This window comes from Oncorhynchus mykiss, chromosome 11, assembly GCF_013265735.2.
Source record: "Oncorhynchus mykiss isolate Arlee chromosome 11, USDA_OmykA_1.1, whole genome shotgun sequence".
In the NCBI taxonomy this organism is placed as follows: domain Eukaryota; kingdom Metazoa; phylum Chordata; class Actinopteri; order Salmoniformes; family Salmonidae; genus Oncorhynchus; species Oncorhynchus mykiss.
Window position 1 is genome coordinate 17,926,108 of NC_048575.1, and position 22,944 is coordinate 17,949,051.

General features: G+C 44.4%; 2 protein-coding genes across 9 annotated transcripts in view; one reads left to right on the forward strand and one right to left on the reverse strand.

Annotated features, from left to right (window-relative positions):
* Nucleotides 1-2,259, reverse strand: part of relch (RAB11 binding and LisH domain, coiled-coil and HEAT repeat containing) — a 40,324-nt gene extending 38,065 nt beyond the window's left edge. For 2 of the 8 annotated variants that reach the window (XM_036935103.1, XM_036935096.1), the window contains exon 1: nt 1,041-2,255. In XM_036935103.1, the coding sequence (XP_036790998.1) occupies nt 1,041-1,503 (463 nt within the window). In that variant the 5' untranslated portion in view covers nt 1,504-2,255. Of the gene's footprint in view, nt 1-1,040 lie in introns of all 8 variants that reach the window. The other 6 variants (XM_036935102.1, XM_036935099.1, XM_036935100.1 and 3 more) reach the window with 4 other exon arrangements.
* On the forward strand, nt 527-19,097 carry pign (phosphatidylinositol glycan anchor biosynthesis, class N). Its single transcript, XM_036935104.1, has 30 exons — nt 527-791; nt 2,247-2,296; nt 2,505-2,766; nt 2,869-2,990; nt 3,391-3,489; nt 3,684-3,790; nt 3,893-4,017; nt 4,271-4,401; nt 4,479-4,598; nt 4,814-4,854; nt 4,990-5,049; nt 5,308-5,400; nt 5,499-5,554; nt 5,685-5,763; nt 5,941-6,123; nt 7,699-7,838; nt 7,991-8,090; nt 8,191-8,283; nt 8,538-8,629; nt 8,736-8,841; nt 8,912-9,020; nt 9,135-9,237; nt 9,333-9,435; nt 9,826-9,912; nt 10,186-10,241; nt 11,280-11,355; nt 12,585-12,658; nt 12,780-12,822; nt 13,342-13,394; nt 16,758-19,097. Exons 3-30 carry the CDS (start codon nt 2,540-2,542, stop codon nt 16,879-16,881), a joined length of 2,802 nt encoding a protein of 933 aa, XP_036790999.1. The 5' UTR covers nt 527-791; nt 2,247-2,296; nt 2,505-2,539; the 3' UTR covers nt 16,882-19,097.
* The last annotated feature ends 3,847 nt before the right edge of the window (nt 19,098-22,944 follow it).

The following is a 22,944-nucleotide window of genomic DNA, read 5'->3' on the forward strand; positions in this document are numbered from 1 at the left end:
CATACCCCTTGATTGTACTTGCAACAGTAGAACACAGAATACACAGATCTGGGCTAGGCATACACATGCAGTCCTGTGTTTAGTGATGGAAATGCCCTAAGATTTGGGGCAGTTGAATGTGTGGTTTAATGTTGCAGTAGCAGTTGTGGTGGTGCACCAATTTGTCAGCAAACTGTTTGTGTTGTGTGTCTCACAGGACACACCTCTATCTACGCATAGGGCAGCGCACAATTGGCCCAGCGTCGTCTGGGTTTGGCTAGTATTGTAAATTAGAATTTGTTCTTAACTGACTTGCCTAGTTAAAAAGGTTAAATAAAAAATGAAAAACTTCTAGGAATAATTATTTACAACCTGTAGGCCAGGGGGATGTATTATGTACTGTAGCCAACTCTTCTACCATTGTCATGCTGAATGAACAGAGAGAGGAGTCATAATACCACGTGCCACTGTGTAATACCAATGTAATGATGGTTCTAACAATGATCAAGATGCCTAAATCCACCATCCAGGCCTACAGACAGCTACAGCCAGTTAGAGAGACAGGCCTAGTTAGTGTTGGAACAGCACCATGTATAGCCATCTTTAGCAGCAGCTTACATGATTTCACGATGCAAATATCTCAATTACTACACTATAAAGAAGGTGCCAGGCATCATTTGCACATGAATGTCTGATAGGCCTTTTCAGGTCGCCATGTTATATACATGGTCACTACTATTCTGGTTGCACCTGTTCCAAGCCAGCTGGCACCTAGGCTAGGGGAGAAACTCACCACACAGCAGGTAACAAAGGTAGGTGCGCTTATTCTCCTTGATTAGTGAATAATCATGATCACGGTGAAGTTTCCACTGTTCGCGAGTTAGAGAGAAAGACGGGTGTCGTTTATTCTGTATAACCAGGCCATAACGTTAGTGTACCAGCATTGTTTCTCCATTGAATAATATACTGTCAGGGAGCTAACTAGCGCACACAGCTAGTTATATTATAATGCATTGGGTTGTTAGCTAGTAAGGTTAGCTAATAGCTAGCTAGCTACTTACTTAGCGGTCCCCCTGGTCCCAGTCCTTGTTCTTTACAAGCGGGCGGAGTGCCGGTTTGCCTCTCGAAGTTGCCCGGGTTGGAGAAATAATCACGCAACCGCGGAAGCTCCCTCCCTGATTCCAACAGTTCGGTATGAAACTCAAGGGCCGTGAGGATGTAATGATCCCGTATTAACTGAGCAGCGATCACATCTACCGAGACCCGGGTCTCTGCCAAGGCAACTGTCATAGCCGCAGCTGCGACCGATACCGAGATGCCTTCCACACTGGGGCTGGTCCGGGTGCTGGACACTAAAAGGGCCGGGGGCTCGGCGTCCGCTTGCGGAGAGAATGGGTTGTTGGACGAGGGGCCTTGCGTTCCAACGTTAGGGCTCTTTTCGATGTGAACACCGTCCTCTGCTCTCTGGTCTGCCTCATCTTCAGAATCACTCAGATTAAACGGGTTGACGTTACCCGCCGCCATTTTCCTACTATAAAGATTTGAGTAGCAAGCTAGCTAGCTAGCTTAGAATTGGACCCGTCTTCCTGGACGGATGGCTAGCTAGAAGGCTAGCTGGCTGAACCCTTCCTTCCTCGATCGACATGAAAAGGGGTGAATTCAGGGTAGCGTTTGGTTGAATGTAATTTCAACACCCGCCTTCTCCATGTAATAGCGGGATTGGATTGGATACGGGAGTTTTTAGGGAGAAACTGGGCAGGCCAGGAGCTTTGACAGCTGACAGCATCGGTTTGACAGCTAGCTAACCTTGCCGGAAAGTGATACTTTCCTCACCGTCACTAAAATAAAGCATGGATGGATGGACGGACCATTGCTATATAGTTATAACCATGTTAATCCCTAATAGCGAATATGATCTATTTCATTTATGTAGCCGACTGTGAAATCAAATGCCAGTAGTAGAACTACAATACCCACGGACCATTGCTGTAGCTCAGTTGGAACGTCATATTTACAACAAGGAAGTGGCGCTGTAACGTCCTAGTGTGGACTGATTTATTTTATAAGCTGCTTAGAAAGACAGACAGCAGGTTTTTAAGCCCGTCGCGCCGGTAGATAAGCTTGACACACTGTACTAAAGGTTGTATAAGTGTGTTTCTTAATTTAGTTCACCTGAAATTAGGGTCTGTTGATGGGTGAAGTTGGGTCGCTAGACAGCAAAAAGTGTCAGGTATGTGTTTGAATGACTTAACTCTCATTCATTCAAGATTCAAAGTAACCAATCTGCCACCGGCTTGAAACAAGAAAGTGTTCAAAGGTAAGATTTTTTATTTTGTTTAGCAGGTCTGATGTTGTTGACATGTGGGACACATTTGTGTTCTAGTGAGTGAATGCGATAGCTAGAGTATGAATGGATGGCAGCACCTTACAGAAACATATGGCCACAACAGATTATCTGATGTCTATATCTAATAGCTATTTTCTGCTCTCTCTGTTCCTCTCCATCCATTCCTCCCTCCCTCCAGAACTTCTGGGGTCTCCCCAGCCCCCAGTCTTCATCATGAGGATGATAATGTTCTTCCTGGTTGGGCTTCTAGTCCATGTCATTTTCTTCATCTCCATATTTGACATCTACTTCACATCGCCCTTGGTCCACGGCATGGCCCCCCAGGTGTCCCCCCTGCCTCCCCCTGCCTCCCGCCTGCTGCTGGTGGTTGCAGATGGACTCAGGGCAGACAGTCTCTATAAGCCTGATGCCAATGGATCCACCAGGGCTCCTTACTTAAGGTAACTGAGCTCTCTCAGATTAACTGGCTGTATGGAAGTGTGTGTGGACTCAGTGTTGTGTGTACGTATGCATTTCTCACAGTGTGTGTGTGTGTTCTGAAGGAGTGTGATGGAAGAAACAGGGAGTTGGGGTGTGTCACACACTCGTGTTCCCACCGAGTCTCGACCTGGACACGTTGCTTTGATCGCTGGCTTCTACGAAGATGTCAGCGCTGTAGCTAAAGGTCAGTGTCTGTGTGTGCCGGCATGTGTGTGTCGTGCGTGTTACTAATGGAAGTGGGCAATTCTACAGTAACAGAGTGACACTGAGACCCAGATTTTTCACTTTAAAATGTATGTATCTGCACTGTTCTTCAAGTAAATATATATATTTTTTCTGTGGAAATTGTTACAAGTAATTGTTTAAATTCGTCCTTGTGAAGAGTTATGTTTTGTTTCACTTTCCAATTATTGTTTATTGTTTTACATACCTTTTTAAAGTAAAAAATCGGAGTCTGTTACTGTGTAATTTCCCTATTGTTATATGCTGCGTTCATAATATTTTCTGTGTGTGTGTGTGTGTGTGTGTGTGTGTGTGTGTGTGTGTGTGTGTGTGTGTGTGTGTGTGTGTGTGTGTGTGTGTAGGCTGGAAGGAGAATCCAGTGGAGTTTGACTCCGTGTTCAATGAGAGCAGACACACCTGGTGTTGGGGCAGCCCTGACATCCTGCCCATGTTTGCCAAAGGTTAACAAACACATGTACAATACACAACATTTCAAATACAGGAGAAACACAGATACACCACCATGCACGTGTGTGGCTTATTAGATCAGAAATAAACAAATCCTCTTTCTTTCTCTCTCTCGACCACCCTCTCACTTTCTTTTTATCATTCTTACCATCATTTCCATCTACACTTCTTCCCCCCTCTCCTGCAGGTGCCAGTGGGGACCATGTGTACACCTACACCTACCCAGCAGAGAGAGAGGACTTTGCCTCCACCGACGCCTCCAGACTGGACACCTGGGTCTTTGATGAAGTCAAGGTACTTATGGTGATGAGAACAGGGTGTGTGTGTGTTTGTCTCAGCATGGGGGTACAGACACTGTATCTTATTTGCCTCTATCCCCCACCTCCTCTCTCTCAGTCGTTCCTCCAGTCTGCCAGGGTGAACTCCAGTCTGATGTCCAGTCTACAGAAGGATCAGAATGTCTTCTTCCTCCACCTACTGGGCATTGACACCAATGGACACGCCCACAGACCCATGTCACAGTGAGATAGAAACCCTGTACAGACCAGAAATATCACGTTCTAGATATACAGGAATATATAGAATATACAGAAACCATGTACAAACAAGAGATACATTATTCTCTGGTACCTTTTAAACAAAGGACTGCAGATTTCTATTAGTGCATATAGTGGGGTCTACACAATGGATGGCAGGAAACAGACTCATTTAGACTACTAATGACCCTGTTTGATTTTGTCTCTTAAAAATCCCCTTTGTGTGCGTTGTGCGAAGGGAATATCTAGAGAACATACGTCTGGTTGACTCTGGGGTGAAAGAGCTGGTCTCCATGGTCGAGGACCTTTTTGACAACGATGGAAGAACAGCCTATGTGTTCACCTCTGACCACGGCATGACCAACTGGGGTAGGACTTCAGCTAGCTCAGAAAGGTGGTCACCATGGTAGTGAAGTAGTAGATAATGTATTGCTGTGTGTCTCCAGGCTCCCATGGTGCAGGCCACCCCTCTGAGACCCTGACCCCATTGTTGGTGTGGGGAGCTGGGGTTCACACTGCTCAGAGAGTCACTGAACCCCAGAAGTACTCCGATGGATACCTACAAGGTACTATAACTCCGTACTATTGGTCTGTGTGTGTTTGTCCTCCTACTCTCCTCTCTTCTTTCAACTTTTCTAGAGGGGGAAAAGGTAGGTCAGAGATTATATTATTCTGTTGTAACACTTTACTCCAACCCTCAGTTGTTCTACCGGTATATAACGGTCATAATGCTGACATAACACAATGTGTGATCTTGTGTCTGTTGGTGTTTCTCTGTCAGAATGGCAGCTGGAGGGCCTCCGCAGGGTTGATGTCAATCAGGTGAGACACCCACGTAGCCTCACCGCATCTGGCGCTGACTGATGATGTCACAACCACGTATTTCTTCTATGTGTTGAAGATAGTCCAAAAACAACAGTAATCTGTTCCCAGTCTAATGCCAGATGTGTGTTACAGGCAGACATAGCGCCACTGATGTCATCTCTTATTGGAGTGCCTATTCCTCTCAACTCTGTGGTGAGTAACACCTCATAACAGCATGTCAGTATCTTTAGAATACCATAATGAAGAGACATGTCAGTGGAAAAGCTGTTATACAGTAACCACAATCTGCACTGTGGTTATAGAGCTGCTCTGAGATGCAAAATAAAATATATGTGCAGACGATAAGGCATCATCTCATATTCTCTATATTGAGTGTGTGTGTGATATAGGGAATTGGGTATATAGTGCGTTTATTATGCTGATAAAGTGTGTGTAATGTGTGTTGTGTAGGGTGTGTTACCACTGCAGTACCTGAACAACAGTGACCAGTTTAAAGCTGAGAGTATGTACTCTAACGCCATCCAGATACTGGAGCAGTTCAAGGTGAAATATAACATGGAGGATAATAATGTTGTTAAGATGATGACGTTATACATGACATAACCAGGTGTATTTGTTCAAATATTCACCTCTGTTTCCAGGTGAAGATGGCTCAGAAAAAGGAAACAACTTTGTCCTTTCTCTTCACTCCATACCAGTTAGTATCAACCGTAGAGATAGAACTATTGACTGTAATGGTAATTCTCTAGTTCAACTCGTCTAAAGAGAGTGACATGACCAGTTGTGTGTAACCAGTGTGTCCTCCAATCTGTCTGTCTGTCCCTCAGGTTGCTGACAGAGTCACGCCAGGCAGAGTTTATCAACAAGGCCAGGGTTTTGATCCAGCTAGAGGAATATGAAGAAGCTGTAAGTACACTGGGTATCAAACCCCAGTTATCTGTACAACTGAAGACCGTGTGGCCCACTGAGCTAAAGGCTAAAGCCTATGTTTTTTCTTGGGTTACGTTGGTCATGATGACTGACAGATACTAGCTGCTAATATACTGAATGTTCTCTCTCCTCCCCCCACACCCTCTCTCTCAGATCTCTCTGTGCAGGTCTCTGATTGGCCATGCGTTGGAGGGTCTGTCCTACTACCACACCTATGACCGGTTCTTTCTGGGCTGTAGTGTTGTGCTGGGCTTCACAGGCTGGACCTCCTATGTGGTTCTTGTTATACTGAAGACACACGCCAGTCTCAGGAGACCACCCACACCCACTGACCAGGTGATCAAACACTCACACACACACACACACAGTACATGGACGCACACATGAAGGCAGGCACACACACCTCACCTCCTGTATAATTCTGCTGATACTGAAGAGATGTGTTCACAACCCTGTGTGTGTGTTGAAGGTGTCTGGTAAAACCCTGTGTGTGTGTTGAAGGTGTCTGGTAAAACCCTGTGTGTGTGTGTGTGTTGAAAGTGTCTGGTAAAACCCTGTGTGTGTGTGTTGAAGGTGTCTGGTAAAACCCTGTGTGTGTGTGTGTGTTGAAGGTGTCTGGTAAAACCCTGTGTGTGTGTGTGTGTTGAAGGTGTCTGGTAAAACCCTGTGTGTGTGTGTGTTGAAGGTGTCTGGTAAAACCCTGTGTGTGTGTTGAAGGTGTCTGGTAAAACCCTGTGTGTGTGTGTGTTGAAGGTGTCTGGTAAAACCCTGTGTGTGTGTGTTGAAGGTGTCTGGTAAAACCCTGTGTGTGTGTGTTGAAGGTGTCTGGTAAAACCCTGTGTGTGTGTGTTGAAGGTGTCTGGTAAAACCCTGTGTGTGTTGAAGGTGTCTGGTAAAACCCTGTGTGTGTGTGTGTTGAAGGTGTCTGGTAAAACCCTGTGTGTGTGTGTGTTGAAGGTGTCTGGTAAAACCCTGTGTGTGTGTGTGTTGAAGGTGTCTGGTAAAACCCTGTGTGTGTGTGTGTTGAATGTGTCTGGTAAAACCCTGTGTGTGTGTGTTGAAGGTGTCTGGTAAAACCCTGTGTGTGTATTGAAGGTGTCTGGTAAAACCCTGTGTGTGTGTTGAAGGTGTCTGGTAAAACCCTGTGTGTGTATTGAAGGTGTCTGGTAAAACCCTGTGTGTGTGTATTGAAGGTGTCTGGTAAAACCCTGTGTGTGTATTGAAGGTGTCTGGTAAAACCCTGTGTGTGTGTATTGAAGGTGTCTGGTAAAACCCTGTGTGTGTGTTGAAGGTTTCTGGTAAAACCCTGTGTGTGTGTTGAAGGTTTCTGGTAAAACCCTGTGTGTGTATTGAAGGTGTCTGGTAAAACCCTGTGTGTGTGTGTGTTGAAGGTGTCTGGTAAAACCCTGTGTGTGTGTGTTGAAGGTGTCTGGTAAAACCCTGTGTGTGTGTGTGTTGAAGGTGTCTGGTAAAACCCTGTGTGTGTGTGTGTTGAAGGTGTCTGGTAAAACCCTGTGTGTGTATTGAAGGTGTCTGGTAAAACCCTGTGTGTGTGTTGAAGGTGTCTGGTAAAACCCTGTGTGTGTGTGTGTGTGTGTGTGTGTGTGTGTGTGTGTGTGTGTGTGTGTGTGTTGAAGATGTCTGGTAAAACCCTGTGTGTGTGTGTGTTGAAGGTGTCTGGTAAAACCCTGTGTGTGTATTGAAGGTGTCTGGTAAAACCCTGTGTGTGTGTGTGTGTTGAAGATGTCTGGTAAAACCCTGTGTGTGTGTGTGTTGAAGGTGTCTGGTAAAACCCTGTGTGTGTGTGTGTTGAAGGTGTCTGGTAAAACCCTGTGTGTGTATTGAAGGTGTCTGGTAAAACCCTGTGTGTGTGTGTGTGTGTGTGTGTGTGTGTGTGTGTGTGTGTTGAAGGTGTCTGGTAAAACCCTGTGGTGGATGGGTGTGGGAGCTACGCTGCTGATTGGAATGTTCCTGATAATCCAGAGAAGTCCAGTAACCTACTACATCTACTGTCTACTGCCTGTCCCTGTCTGGTACTCTGTCCTCAAAGAGTGAGTACACACACACACACAGTTTGAAGTCATTTGATGAGTTGAATGGATAAAAGGGAGGTATTTTACTCATTCTATTCTATGCCACTACATTTTTCATGATCTCAAAGTGTTTATATTGATGATATCAACCATACGTGTGTGTGTTTCAGGTTTGGAACTCTAACAGATCTGGTTCGTTCGTACAGTTCACTACCACTGGGTAAATGCTTTGGCTACTTTGCCCTGGTCACATTTGGGATTGAACTTCTGGTAAGCAGCCATCATATGGTCACTATTTCACTAATGGCTCGATTCAATATAATCTGCATTTCTACTTGGAAAAAGTTGCTACTGTGTCTGTCTCCCCCAGGTGGTAAGTTTCTTCTATCGGGCCATGTTGACTGTAGGCCTGGCTGTTCTCTCTCTCTGGCCCCTCCTCTCTGGCCTCTACAGCAAGGCCAAGGTAAGACAATGAGTGGCTTGTAGTTCTTTACTAGTCTGGTCTCTAGCTCCTTCCCCTTTGAGGTGCACAAATCTGAAAGGACAGGATAGCAAGCAATATGGCAGGAGCACAAAGCACTTGTAAAATATGTTTAATTTATTTTTCTCTCTCACTCTAAATATCTTTCTCTGTCTTTCACTCTAAATATATCTCCCTTTGTCCTCTCTCTCTCTGTCCTCTCTCTCTCTCTTTGTCCTCTCTCTGCCTGTCTGTAGTTTAGGTCACTGAGCTGGGTCCTGTGTTGTTTGTTTCTGGCCACATTTCCCATGATGCCAGTTGTTGGGAGAGAAGCCAACATCCACATGGTGTAAGTATTCTAACCCCTCTACAACATTACAGCAATGCTTCTTAGCCCTCTTTAAAAAGAAAAATAGCATTATATATCTTTCTCTCTTTCTTTTCTCTCTCTGTAGTACCTGTGCAGGTGTACTCTCTCTGTTAATTTCCACCTTTTACCTCTGGTTGGCACGGAAACGGACTACACTACACCTGACTGACCGCTACCTCTTAATCTTCCAGGTAACAAATGTGTGTGTGCGTGGGTGCACGTGCCTGTGTGTGTTAATCAGTATTGTTTCTATGTGTATAGATGCTCCATGTAGCAGTGTGTGCCTATGTGCCCACCAGCACTCACTCCAGTCTGCAGCTGAAACAGGGACTGCCTCTCCTCAACCAGATGATCAGTTGGACTACACTGGGTGGGCACCAACTCTCTCTCTCTCTCTCTTTCTTTATGATAAAAGTCCTTGAAATATCTGTATGATCATCAAAACCAGGCTTATAAAGATAACTGGCATCTCTCTCTCTCCCAGGTTCCTCTCTGTTTGTTCCTTTGTTGAGTTCTACTCGTCTGTTCCATCGTCTGCTCAGTATCTTCCTCTCCCTCACAGCCACCTACCTACTACTGAGTACTGGGTAAGAGATAGTCAGGCAATGCTCAACAAGTGTAAGCTTACACTGCAGTGATTAGCTGGTATCGTACCTGTACTAATTGTGCGTGTGTGTGTCAGGTCTGAGGCTCTGTTCCCGCCAGTCTTGTCCTGGCTGATGTTTGTGTGGATCAACATAGAACAGGAAGCCATGCTCTCTCAAGGTATCTCTGGGAGACAGGAGGTATAAACCATTACGCTGTTACTGTTTTCTATTGATTAATGGTTCTACTTGCAATCTACTTTAGTTGAATGTTCCTAATGCATGTTGATCTGGATAAGAGTGACTGCTGAATGACTGGAGCCATGTAAATGTATACACTTTCTATGCACTGACTCTGTGTCAAGGACCAGTCTCATGTTAATCACCTCCGACTAATACAGCTACTTCCTGGTACACACGGGAACCACTGCTAGTCCCTCCACTTGGCACAATGCCATGGTTAATCCTCTGAGCATAGAAGACAACCTTATTGGTGTAGAATGTCTGGTATAGCATTATACGATGCAGTGTTACACTGTATCAAGTCATTGTGGCTTTATTATGAAATACATTTGTGTCATTGTTTTTCAGCTGTCCACGCTTGACTTCTCTGAAAACATTGACATCACCAAGATCAGACAACTAAAGCTGGATGACATCAGAAGATCCTACTTCTTCGTATCCTTTTCCTTGGTGACACTGCTAACTGTTAATGACCTATAGGCAGCGCTAGTTTAACCCTGGTGAGAGTTGTCCCTATCTGATGTAGTTGCTGCCTGAGCTGGCTAAAGAAGAAGAACAGTGTTATTTCGTCACATTGGTTTTTAAGCACAAACCCTAACATCACTCTTGACCTTATGCAAACTAATAGCATTTTGACCGTCTCTCTCTCTCTAAACTACTGGCTATTCTGTAAAACCACTGTCTGGTTCCTTGACATTAGGCTGTCAGGTTTTCTTCATAATTACAGCCTTCTTTGGTACTGGGAACATAGCATCCATTAACAGGTATTGTATGGTGGAGACCAATATGGGTTTATTCATGAGTGCATTAGGTTGGTTTTCACATTTACATTCTTTCACTATCTGACCTCTGAAACCCTTCTTGTCTTTCTCTGGGTTCTCTTTTTCTCGACTCTACTATGTCTCTTTGTTCTTGCTTCCTCTTTCTTCTTGCACCCCCTTCTCTCGCTCTCTCTACTCTCCTTCTCCCCCCCTCCCTCCTACTCTCTCTCTACTCTCCTTCTCCCCCCTCCCTCCTACTCTCTCTACTCTCCTTCTCCCCCCTCTCTCTCGCTCCCCCCCTCCCTCCTACTCTCCTTCTCCCCCCCTCCCTCCTACTCTCTCTCTACTCTCTCTCCCCTCCCTCCTACTCTCTCTCTACTCTCCTTCTCCCCCCTCCCTCCTACTCTCTCTACTCTCCTTCTCCCCCCTCTCTCTCGCACCCCCCTCCCTCCTACTCTCCTTCCCCCCCCCTCCCTCCCTCCTACTCTCTCTCTACTCTCCTTCTCCCCCCTCCCTCCTACTCTCTCTACTCTCCTTCTCCCCCCTCTCTCTCGCACCCCCCTCCCTCCTACTCTCCTTCTCCCCCCTCCCTCCTACTCTCTCTACTCTCCTTCTCCCCCCTCTCTCTCGCACCCCCCTCCCTCCTACTCTCCTTCTCCCCCCCTCCCTCCCTCCTACTCTCTCTCTACTCTCCTTCTCCCCTCCCTCCCTCCTACTCTCTCTACTCTCCTTCTCCCCCCCTCCCTCCTACTCTCTCTCTACTCTCTCTCCCCTCCCTCCTACTCTCTCTCCTTCTCCCCCCTCCCTCCTACTCTGTCTACTCTCCTTCTCCCCCCTCTCTCTCGCACCCCCCTCCCTCCTACTCTCCTTCTCCCCCCCTCCCTCCCTCCCTCCTACTCTCTCTCTACTCTCCTTCTCCCCTCCCTCCCTCCTACTCTCTCTACTCTCCTTCTCTCCCCCCTCCTACTCTCTCTCTACTCTCCTTCTCCCCCCCCCTCCTAATCTCTCTCTACTCCCCCCCCCCTCCTACTCTCTCTGTAGTTTTGATCCAGCCTCAGTGTACTGCTTCCTCACCGTCTTCAACCCCTTTATCATGGGAGGCCTGATGATGTGGAAGGTACCACACCCCACACACAAACACACCCACACTACAATGTCATACCATATGAAAGTACACTACCTTGTAGACTCCGGGATGCTGGCCTTCTAGGCAGAGTTGCAAAGAAAAAGCCATATCTCAGACTGGCCAATAAAAATAAAAGATTAAGATTGGCAAAAGAACATAGACATTGGACAGAGGAACTCTGCCTAGAAGGCCAGCATCCCGGAGTCACCTCTTCACTGTTGACGTTGAGACTGGTGTTTTGCAGGTACTATTTAATGAAGCTGCCAGTTGAGGACATGTGAGGCATCTGTTTCTCAAACTAGACACTCTAATGTACTTGTTCTCTTGCTCAGTTGTGCACCAGGGCCTCCCACTCCTCTTTCTATTCTGGTTAGAGCCAGTTTGCGCTGTTCTGTGAAGGGAGTAGTACACAGCGTTGTATGAGATCTTCAGTTTCTTGGCAATTTCTCGCATGGAATCACCTTAATTTCTCAGAACAAGAATAGACTGACGCGTTTCAGAAGAAAGTTATTTGTTTCTGGCCATTTTGAGCCTCAACTAGTCTAAAGAAGTCCAGTTTAATTGCTTCTTTAAATCAGCACAACCGTTTTCAGCTGTGCTAACATAATTACAAAAGGGTTTTCTAATGATCAATTAGCCTTTTAAAATTATAAACTTGGATTAGCTAACACAACATGCCATTGGAACACAGGAGTGATGGTTGCTGATAATGGGCCTCTGTACACCTATGTAGATATTCCATAACAAATCTGCTGTTTACAGCTACAATAGTCATTTACAACATTAACAATGTCCACACTGTATTTCTGATCAATGTGATGTTATTTTAATGGACAAAAAAAGTTTCTTTCAAAAACAAGGACCTTTCTAAGTGACCCCAAACTTTGGAACGGTAGTGTATGTTAAAAGGAAACAATACTCTGCTTATAATGGTGGCAACGAGATTGTGGTTAACCATGACTATTCTAACAACAGGTGTGGGTTACATTCGTTTAGGTCTACATATCGGTCTGCATACACAATATGCCTCTATGGATTGTAGTATTGTCTTGTAGTCTCTCACTCAACTCGCTGAGTGACATTGACAGAGCAAATATACATATCGTCTACAAAACGGATCACAACTTTGCAAATAATCCACAATGTGTTGTAACCTCCCCACACTTTTACAATGGAGTCCATTGCCTAAAAGAGTGAAGATGAGACTGTTGTTGTTACAGGTGATAATCCCATTCATCATCGTTATGTGTACGTTTGAAACCATCCAGGTCTCTACACAACTTTCCTCCAGAAGGTAACAGTTAGCTTGGTTCCATCATGTGAAAATCAAGTACACATACAGACATACAGTATTTTGAGAAATTAGCTCATGGGGTCATTTATTGAATTAATAATTTCTCTTCTTTTGTTTCCAGTCTGTTCCTCATTGTCCTGGTGATTTCTGACCTGATGGCTCTGGTAAGGAATGAGACCGCTATTAGCAATATGGAAGCATCTGGTAAGGAATGAGACAGCTATTAGCAATATGGAAGCCTCTGATAAGGAATGAGACCGCTATTAGAGCTATTAGCAATATGGAAGCCTCTGGTAAGGAATGAGACCGCTATTAGCAATATGGTAGCCTCTGGTAAGGAATGAGACCGCTATTAGCAATATGGAAGCCTCTGGTAAGGAATGAGACCGCTATTAGCAATATGGAAGCCTCTGGTAAGGAATGAGACCGCTATTAGCAATATGGAAGCCTCTGGTAAGGAATGAGACCGCTATTAGCAATATGGTAGCCTCTGGTAAGGAATGAGACAGCTATTAGCAATATGGTAGCCTCTGGTAAGGAATGAGACAGCTATTAGCAATATGGTAGCCTCTGGTAAGGAATGAGACAGCTATTAGCAATATGGTAAGCTGTGGAAATGTCACCATATTCTCCATCACTACCTCGTTCTCCTCTCTTCCTCTCTCCATCCCTCTTTCCTCCAGCATTTCTTCTTCCTAGTGCAGGACTATGGGAGCTGGCTGGACATTGGCACCAGGTAGGTAGGACCCAGCAGAGAGAGAGGTTTTGCATGTCTTATGGCTTAATTTATAAACTGGGTGGTTTGAGTCCCGAATGCAGATTGGATGAAAGCCGTGCTATATCAGACCATATACCATGGGTTTGACAAAACATTTATTCTTAGCTGTGGTATATTCACCAAATACAGTGCATTCGGAAACCCATTGAATTTTTCAAAATTTTGTTCCGTTACAGCCTTATTCTAAAATGTATTATTGTCCCCCCCCCCCCCCCCCCTCCCCTCAATCTACACACAATACACCATAATGACAAAGCAAAAACAGGTTTTTATATTTGTTTGCCAATTTATAAAAAATAAACAACTTTAATAAACAACTCACATTTACATAACTTTTCAGACCCTTTACTCAGTCCTTTGTTGAAGCACCTTTGGCAGCGATTACAGCCTCGAGTAATCTTCGGTATGACTCTACATCGGGTTCAAATCTGGGCTCTGGCTGGGCCACTCAAGGATATTCAGAGACTTGTCCCGAAGCCACTCCTGCATTGTCTTGGCTGTGTGCTTAGGGTCGTTGTCATGTTGGAAGGTGAACCTTCAGCCCAGTCCGAGGTCTTGAGCGCTCTAGAGCAGGTTTTCATCAAGGTTCTTTCTGTACTTTGCTCTGTTCATCTTTCCCTTGATCCAGTCTAGTCTCCCAGTCCCTGCCACTGAAAAACATCCCTACAGCATGACGCTGCCACCACAATGCTTCACCGTAGGGATGGTGCCAGGTTTCCTCCAGACGTGACACTTGGCATTCAGGCCAAAGAGGTCAATCTTGGTTTCATCAGACCAGAGAATCTTGTTTCTCATGGTCAGAGTCCTTTAGGTGCCTTTTGGCAAACTCAAAGCAGGCTGTCATGTGCCTTTTACTGAAGAGTAGCTTCCCTCTGGCCACTCTACCATAAAGGCCTGATTGGTGGAGTGCTGCAGAGATGGTTGTCCCATCTCCACAGAGGAACTCTGGAGCAACCATCGGGTTCTTGGTCACCTCCCCGACCAAGGCCCTTCTCCCACGTTTCCTCAGTTTGGCCGGACGGTCAGCTCTAGGAAGTCTTGGTGGTTCCAAACGTCTTGCATTTAAGAATGATGGAGGCCACTGTGTTGTTAGGGACCTTCAATGCTGCAGAAATGCGTTGGTACCCTGTGCCTCGACACAATACTGTCTCAGAGCTCTACGGACAATTCCTTTGTTCTCATGGCTTGGTTTTTGCTCTGAATGCACGGTCAACTGCGGGACCTTATATAGGCAGGTGTGTGCCTTTCCAAATCATGTCCAATCAATTGAATGTAGCACAGGTGGACTACAATCAAGTTGTAGAAACATCTCAAGGATGATCAATGGAAACAGGATGCATCTGAGCTCAATTGTCGAGTCTCATAGCAAAGGGTGTAAATACTTATGTAAATAAGGTATTTCTAAAAAACTGTTTTTGCTTTGTCATTATAGGGTATTGTGTGTAGATTGAGTTTTGTTTTTATTAATTCATTTTAGAAAGGCTGTAACAATGTGGAAAAAGTCAAGGGTTCTGAATACTTTCCAAATGCACTGTACCACACACCCTCGGGCCCATACTGTCAGGAGGCTGGTGGGTGGAGATATAGAAGTACAGGCTCAATGTAATGAATGGAAATGTGTTTTGATACCTCTCCATTTATTCCATTTCAGCCTTTACAACAAGCCTGTTCTCCTATATCTTTGCCCACCAGCATCCACACACACTTACTTACCATATATACACTGCTCAAAAAAATAAAGGGAACACTTAAACAGCACAATGTAACTCCAAGTCAATCACACTTCTGTGAAATCAAACTGTCCACTTAGGAAGTAACACTGATTGACAATAAATTTCACATGCTGTTGTGCAAATGGAATAGACAACAGGTGGAAATTATAGGCAATTAGCAAGACACCCCCAATAAAGGAGTGGTTCTGCAGGTGGTGACCACAGACCACTTCTCAGTTCCTATGCTTCCTGGCTGATGTTTTGGTCACTTTTGAATGCTGGTGGTGCTTTCACTCTAGTGGTAGCATGAGACGGAGTCTACAACCCACACAAGTGGCTCAGGTAGTGCAGCTCATCCAGGATGGCACATCAATGCGAGCTGTGGTAAGAAGGTTTACTGTGTCTGTCAGCGTAGTGTCCAGAGAATGGAGGCGCTACCAGGATACAGGCCAGTACATCAGGAGACGTGGAGGAGGCCGTAGGAGGGCAACAACCCAGCAGCAGGACCGCTACCTCCGCCTTTGTGCAAGGAGGAGCAGGAGGAACACTGCCAGAGCCCTGCAAAATGACCTCCAGCAGGCCACAAATGTGCATGTGTCTGCTCAAACGGTCAGAAACAGACTCCATGAGGGTGGTATGAGGGCCCGACGTCCACAGGTGGGGGTTGTGCTTACAGCCCAACACCGTGCAGGACGTTTGGCATTTGCCAGAGAACACCAAGATTAGCAAATTCGCCACTGGCGCCCTGTGCTCTTCACAGATGAAAGCAGGTTCAGACTGAGCACATGTGACAGTCTGGAGACGCCGTGGGGAACGTTCTGCTGCCTGCAACATCCTCCAGCATGACCGGTTTGGCGGTGGGTCAGTCATGGTGTGGGATGGCATTTCTTTGGGGGGCCGCACAGCCCTACATGTGCTCGCCAAAGGTAGCCTGACTGCCATTAGGTACCGAGATGAGATCCTCAGACCCCTTGTGAGACCATATGCTAGTGCGGTTGGCCCTGGGTTCCTCCTAATGCAAGACAATGCTAGACATCATGTGGCTGGAGTGTGTCAGCAGTTCCTGCAAGAGGAAGGTATTGATGCTATGGACTGGCCCGCCCGTTCCCCAGACCTGAATACAAATGAGCACATCTGGGACATCATGTCTCGCTCCATCCACCAACGCCACGTTGCACCACAGACTGTCCAGGAGTTGACGGATGCTTTAGTCCAGGTCTGGGAGGAGATCCCTCAGGAGACCATCCGCCACCTCATCAGGAGCATGCCCAGGCATTGTAGGGAGGTCATACAGGCACGTGGAGGCCACACACACTACTGAGCCTCATTTTGACTTGTTTTAAGGACATTACATCAAAGTTGGATCAGCCTGTAGTGTGGTTTTCCACTTTAATTTTGAGTGTGACTCTAAATCCAGACCTCCATGGGTTGATACATTTGATTTCCATTGATCATTTTTGTGTGATTTTGTTGTCAGCACATTCAACTATGTAAAGAAAAAAGTATTTAATAAGAATATTTCATTCATTCAGATCTGGGATGTGTTATTATGTTAGTGTTCCTTTTATTTTTTTGAGCAGTGTATATATCTATATCTCTCTGTTTCCAGTATCAGCCACTATGTGATTGTGATGTCCATGACCATCTTCCTGATGCTGCTCAGTCTCATGACCCACATCCTCACGTCCAGGAGAGTCTCTCTGTGGAGGACACGCAAGATGCACTTCCCCTGAACACTATCTCTCTCACTCTGTGTGTGAGTTTTTAATCATGCCTATTTATTAACATTCTCCATTAGATTTACCTGAAGTGCACAATTATGCAAAGCAAGATGCCGTAGGACTAACTTTTGATGTGCACTGGAATTGTTTTATTGTAGATGTCTACATTAAAACTGTGGCTTATCAAAGTCAAGGTAGCAAAAACATAACCACATGTAACTGATGGAGTTATTCCCGTAAAAGTTCAATTAAATGCAGTCTCAAATAGCCGCCTTCCCTTTTGAATAGCCGGGTAACGGCACACATTTCAGCAAATGAACGCTGTACGAGGTTACTATGAATTGCCATTAATTGTTTACAAGGTTTAATGTTTGATTTGTTAAATTTCACAAATTCAGTAAGGACTCAAAAAAAATATATATCAATCATCCATTTTTATCGACAGTAATAAGCTGGTAGCCATTGGCTGCGAAAAGCTGAGAACTGTTAGCTAACTGGCAACCACAAAAAGTCAACAACTTCGGGAGTACAGACCCCCAGAAATTGGCTGTTCGACCCCCTCTAGTGGCAAAAGTAAGAACTGCCGAAAATACACAGTCAAAGAAGAGAATAATTGTACGTATTCTGGCAAGGATCTATGGGGGAGGAAATATAGCCATACTAAGACAAAAGAAACGTGACGTATGTAAACGTGATGTAAATGATAACACATTTGTGCAGGAAATGAAGACATTGATTAAAATGCTGGAAGTGATTGCTAGAATTAAACCAATAACTATGCAAATGAGGAAAATCTGTGAAATAGACACCTGGCTCAAATAGAAGCCTGTCTCTAATAATCCTCTTTCTGTTTTCAGTGATTCAAGCCGATAAACTCCCAGGCTATTTTACTTTTTTATTTATTTATTTTTAAAACTTTTTTAACGGTACATAAACAGATCAGAATTCTGAAGTCTGACAAATGTTTGTTTTTTTGAGGGGCGACATTGTCATAGAGGACCCGGTGTGCATTCATGACTACTCCTTTTCAGCCAACTTACAAGCAAATACTTTACCATCTCATGGTAAGAGTGGCTGAGTTACTAAGCGAGAGTCAGGGTAGAGAGGCACTTCAGAGGGAGAATCTGTGAATCCAATAGCGATATAAGTAGGGGAAATCTAAAGTAGATAGATTTCAGAGGCAACACTCCATAGGCGACAGAGGTCACAGGTGTCGAGGGGAACAGTCAACATGCCGGCGATCAGAGGAAGGCTCCAGGCAGGTGGAAATGATAACATAACAGCACAGTCCAAACTCCGATGTCAGTCAGCTAGCGCGATAGCACTAAACCAAGGATACAAAAGCTACAAAACTCCAGTAGGCCAAAAAGTGGACAAAACAAATGACGAAAGACAGACGAGGTACTAAACAATTAGAGTAGGCAGGGATGATTTGAAGCAAGTCACATTCTGAATGTGCAGAATGCCCCACGTGTAATATGATAGCTGGTTTACATCACACTTCCTCGTGAATGTTGGATTGTAGCTCACCACCGCCAACACTCGGCCTCTTAATGACTGTGGCAATTGTGCATTGTGGGTAGTTTCGACAATATCCGATAATAAGTTAATACATATTTAAAACCCCAAAACAGAACTATTTTGGAAGTTCTAGTTAACCAGATCGTAACTACAACTAAGTTTGACTACACTGTGTTGTCACTTTGTTGAGTAAAAACTGCTGCTTTCTACCCTTTAAGTCTAGGTATAAGTCTATTTCAATGATCTGTATATGATATTGACAACACTATTTTCAACTACTGTTCACCAAAAACATTATGTATAATTTAAATGAAGCCATTAAGTAATGGAACAAGAGTAATAATAATAATATGCCATTTAGCAGACGGTTTTATCCAAAGCGACTCAGTCATGCAAGCATACATTTTACATATGGGTGGTCCCAGGTATCAAACCCACTACCCTGGTGTTAAACGCCATGCTCTACCAACTGAGCTACAAAGGACCATGCTCAAGAGTAGCCTAACTAACTTAATTGAATAGTTGATAAGGGATGTATTTGTGTGTTATTGAATTGTTTCCTACTTCGATGTGTGGTAAATAGTTTTATATTCTACAGGGTTATCTATCATATTAATATTGTATTACATAAAAACAATTCAACTGGTACTATATGATGTATTACCTGGTGGATATGGATGGTGTATTAAAATGTTAATTTACTGCCAGTGCGTTGTCCTGTAGTGTTTCTACTGTACATTCATCCAGAGGCAAGACCTATTTTAACACCATCATCAACAATAGACATCTTTCAGTTAACTTCTGTTTCCTCCAAGAATGGTTGTACATGATCTTATCTTCTTTGGCACTACTACACTCAACCGCCAGTTTATTAGGTACACCCATCTAGTACCGGATCCGACCCCCTTTGCCCCCAGAACAGCCTGAATTCTTTGGGGCATTCTACAAGGTGTCAGAAATGTTCCCACGAGGACGTTGGTCCATGATGACGCAATGGCATCAGGCAGTTGCTGCAGATTGTTACTCCACTCCTCAAATTTTAGGATCCCCAGTAGCCGACGCCAATGACGACAGCTAGTCTTACTGGGGTCCGACGTATAACGGAAAATACATTATGGACAAAAGACTTTACAATTTACATACTTTTAAAAACATTAACATGTATCATGTGCATCTATCAGTTCAACATACATGTCAGTACATACACACAACAAGTAGGTCACAGTGGGGAGAGGTGGTGTGCTTTATTTGTTTTTTGACACCAGGTTTGCTGTTCACTTGCGCTATATAAGATGGAAGGGAGTTCCATGCACTCATGGCTCTTTAATAGTGTACATTGCCTTGAATTTGTTCTGGGGACTGTGAAAAGACCCCTGGTGGCATGTCTGGTGGGGTAAGTGTATGTGTCAGTGCTGTGTGTAAGTTGACTACACAAACAATTAGGAATTTCCAATACATTAATGCTACTTATAAAACAAGAAGAGACACAGTCATTCTTTCCTCAACTCAAAGATTGGCATGCATAGTATTTATATTAGCCCTCTGATTACAATGAACAGGAAGACGTGCTGCTCTGTTCTGGACGAGCTGCAGCTTAACTAGGTCTTTGCAGCACTTGGCCATATGACTGGACAATCATCACGATAAGATAAAACTAGAGCCTACTGAGTTGAATTTGTCTTTCTGCCCATTTCATTTAAAGTACTCAAGTTTTTTTCCATCATTCTTTATATCACTGATCTTGGCTTCATAATACAGTTTATTTTCTTTTTTTGAGTTTAGTCACATAATTTCTCAATTTGCAGTATGTCAGCCAGACCTACAGTGCCTTCGGAAAGTATTCAAACCCCTTGACTTTTTCCACATTTTGTTACGTTACAGCCTTATTCTAAAATTGATTAAATAAATACAAAATCCTCCACAATCTACACACAATACCCAATAAGCAAAAACAGGTTTTTAGAAATGTTAGCAAATATATATAAAAATAAAACCATAAGTATTCAGACCCTTTGTTATGAGACTCGAAATTGATCTCAGGTGCATCCTGTCTCCATTGATCATCCTTTAGATGTTTCTACAACTTGATTGGAGTCCACCGGTGGTAAATTCAATTGATTTTGCATGATTTGCAAAGGCACACACCTGTCTATACAAGGTCACACAGCTGACAGTGCATGTCAGAGCAAAAACCAAGCCATGAGGTCAAAGGAATTGTCAAAGGAGTTCCCTAGACAGGATTGTGTCGAGGCACAGATCTGGGGAAGGGTACCAACACATTTCTGCAGCATTGAAGGTCCCCAAGAACACAGTGGCCTCCATCATTCTTAAATGGAAGAAGTTTGGAACTCTTCCTAGAGCTTGCCACCTGGCAAACTGAGCAATCAGGGGAGAAGGGTCTTGGTCAAGGAGGTGACCAAGAACCCGATGGTCACTCTGACAGAGCTCTAGAGTTCCTCTGTGGAGATGGGAGAACCTTCCAGAAGGACAACCATCTCTGCAGCACTCCACCAATTATGGTAGAGTGACCAGATTGAAGCCACTCCTCAGTCAAAGGCACATGACAGCCCGCTTGTAGTTTGCTAAAAGGCACCTAAAGGACTCTCAGACCTTAAGAAACAAGATTCTCTGGTCTGATAAAACCAAGATCGAACTCTTTGGCCTGAATGCCAAGCGTCATGTCTGGGGGAAACCTGCATCCATCCCTACAGTGAAGCATGGGGGTGGCAGCAGGGACTGGGAGACTAGTAATGATTGAAGAGAAGATGAACAGAGCAAAGTACAGAGAGATCCTTGATGAAAACCTGCTCCAAAGCGTTCAGGACCTCAGACTGGGGCGAAGGTTCACCTTCCAACAGGACCATGACCCTAAGCACACAACTAAGACAACACAGGAGTGCCTTCGGGACAAGTCTCTGAATGTCCTTGAGTGGCCCCGCCAGAGCCTGGACTTGAACCTGACCGAACATCTCTGAGACCTGAAAATAGCTGTGCAGCAATGCTCCCCATCCAACCTGACAGAGCTTGGGAGGATCTGCAGAGAAGAATGGGAGAAACTCTCCAAATACAGGTGTGCCAAGCTTGTAGCATCATACCCAAGAACACTTGAGGCTGTAATCGCTGCCATAGGTGCTTCAACAAAGTACTGCGTAAAGGGTCTGAATACTTATGTAAATGTTATATTTCAGTTGTTGTTTTTTTGCTTTGTCATTATGGAGTAATTGTGTAGATGAGGGAAAAAACGATTTAATTCATTTCAGAATAAAAGCTGTAACCTAACATACTTTCCAAAGGCCCTGTATTAGCCACTCCTTTTGCCCCTTCTCTTTCAGCCATACAGTTTTTCAATTCCTCATCAAGCCATGGAGCCTTAACAGTTCTAACAGTCCGTTTCTTAACAGGTGCATGTTTATCAATAATTGGAAGAAGCAATTTCATAAATTCATGAAGTGCAGCATCTGCATGCTCCTTATGAATCATATCAGACCAACAAATAGTTTTAACATCATCCACATAAGAGACACAGCAAAATCTTTTGTATGATCTTAAACACTATTTTAGGCCCAGCTTTTGGAATTTTGTCTTTCCTGGATATAGTCACTATATTGTGATCACTGCATCCAATGGGTAAGGATACAGCTTTAGAACAAATGTCTACAGTATTAATAAAAATGTGATCAATACATGTGGAGTATCTTGGTTGATTAATATCCCAAACCAGATTACAGGCACTGGTTACAGTGAGAAGCTTCCCCTTGAACCGATGAAAACCAGTAAATATTCAGGTCCCCAAGAAAGTAGACCTCTCTGTTTACATCACACACACTATCAAGCATTTCAAACATACTATCTAGATACGGACTGTTAGCACTTGGTGGCCTATAGCAAAACTATCTAGATACGGACTGTTAGCACTTGGTGGCCTATAGCAAAACCCCAAAATAAAAAGCTTTAGATGTGCCATGTGAACCTGCAACCACAACACTTCAATAACACTTGACATAAGAGTGTTGGCGACCGTGTGCCCACTGGAGACGCTTCTTCTTATTTTTAGCTGATAGGAGTGGAACCTGGTGTGGTCGTCTGCTGCAATTGCCCATCTAAGACAAGGATCAACAATTTGTGCGTTCCTAGAAGCCGTTCTGCACACCACTGTTGTACTGCGCCATTATTTGTCTGTTTGTGGCCCGCCTGTTAGCTTGCACGATTCTTGCCATTCTCCTTCAACCTCTTTTGTCAACGAGCTGTTTTCGCCCACAGGACAGCCGCTGACTGGATATTTCTTGTTTGTTGTACCATTCTCTGTAAACCCTCGACACTGTCGTTTGTGAAAAGCCCAGGAGGGTGGCCATTTCTGAGATACTTGATCTGGCACTTGGCACCGATGATCACATTACGCTCAGTCGCTTAGGTCACTAATTTCGCCCATTCTAACGTTCAATCAAACCGCAACTGAATGCCTCAATGCCTGCTTCATATAGCAAGCCATGTGACTCACTGTCTGTAGGACTGATCCAATTTTGTGTACGGGATAGTGTACCTAATAAGATGGCC

Coding starts and splice junctions, on each gene's coding strand:
- pign (XM_036935104.1), top strand. CDS start 2,540: ATGAGGATGATAATGTTCTTCCTGGTTGGGCTTCTAGTCCATGTCATT. Junction 5,401..5,498: donor AGATACTGGAGCAGTTCAAG/GTGAAATATAAC, acceptor CTCTGTTTCCAG/GTGAAGATGGCTCAGAAAAA. Junction 6,124..7,698: donor CACCCACACCCACTGACCAG/GTGATCAAACAC, acceptor TGTGTGTTGAAG/GTGTCTGGTAAAACCCTGTG.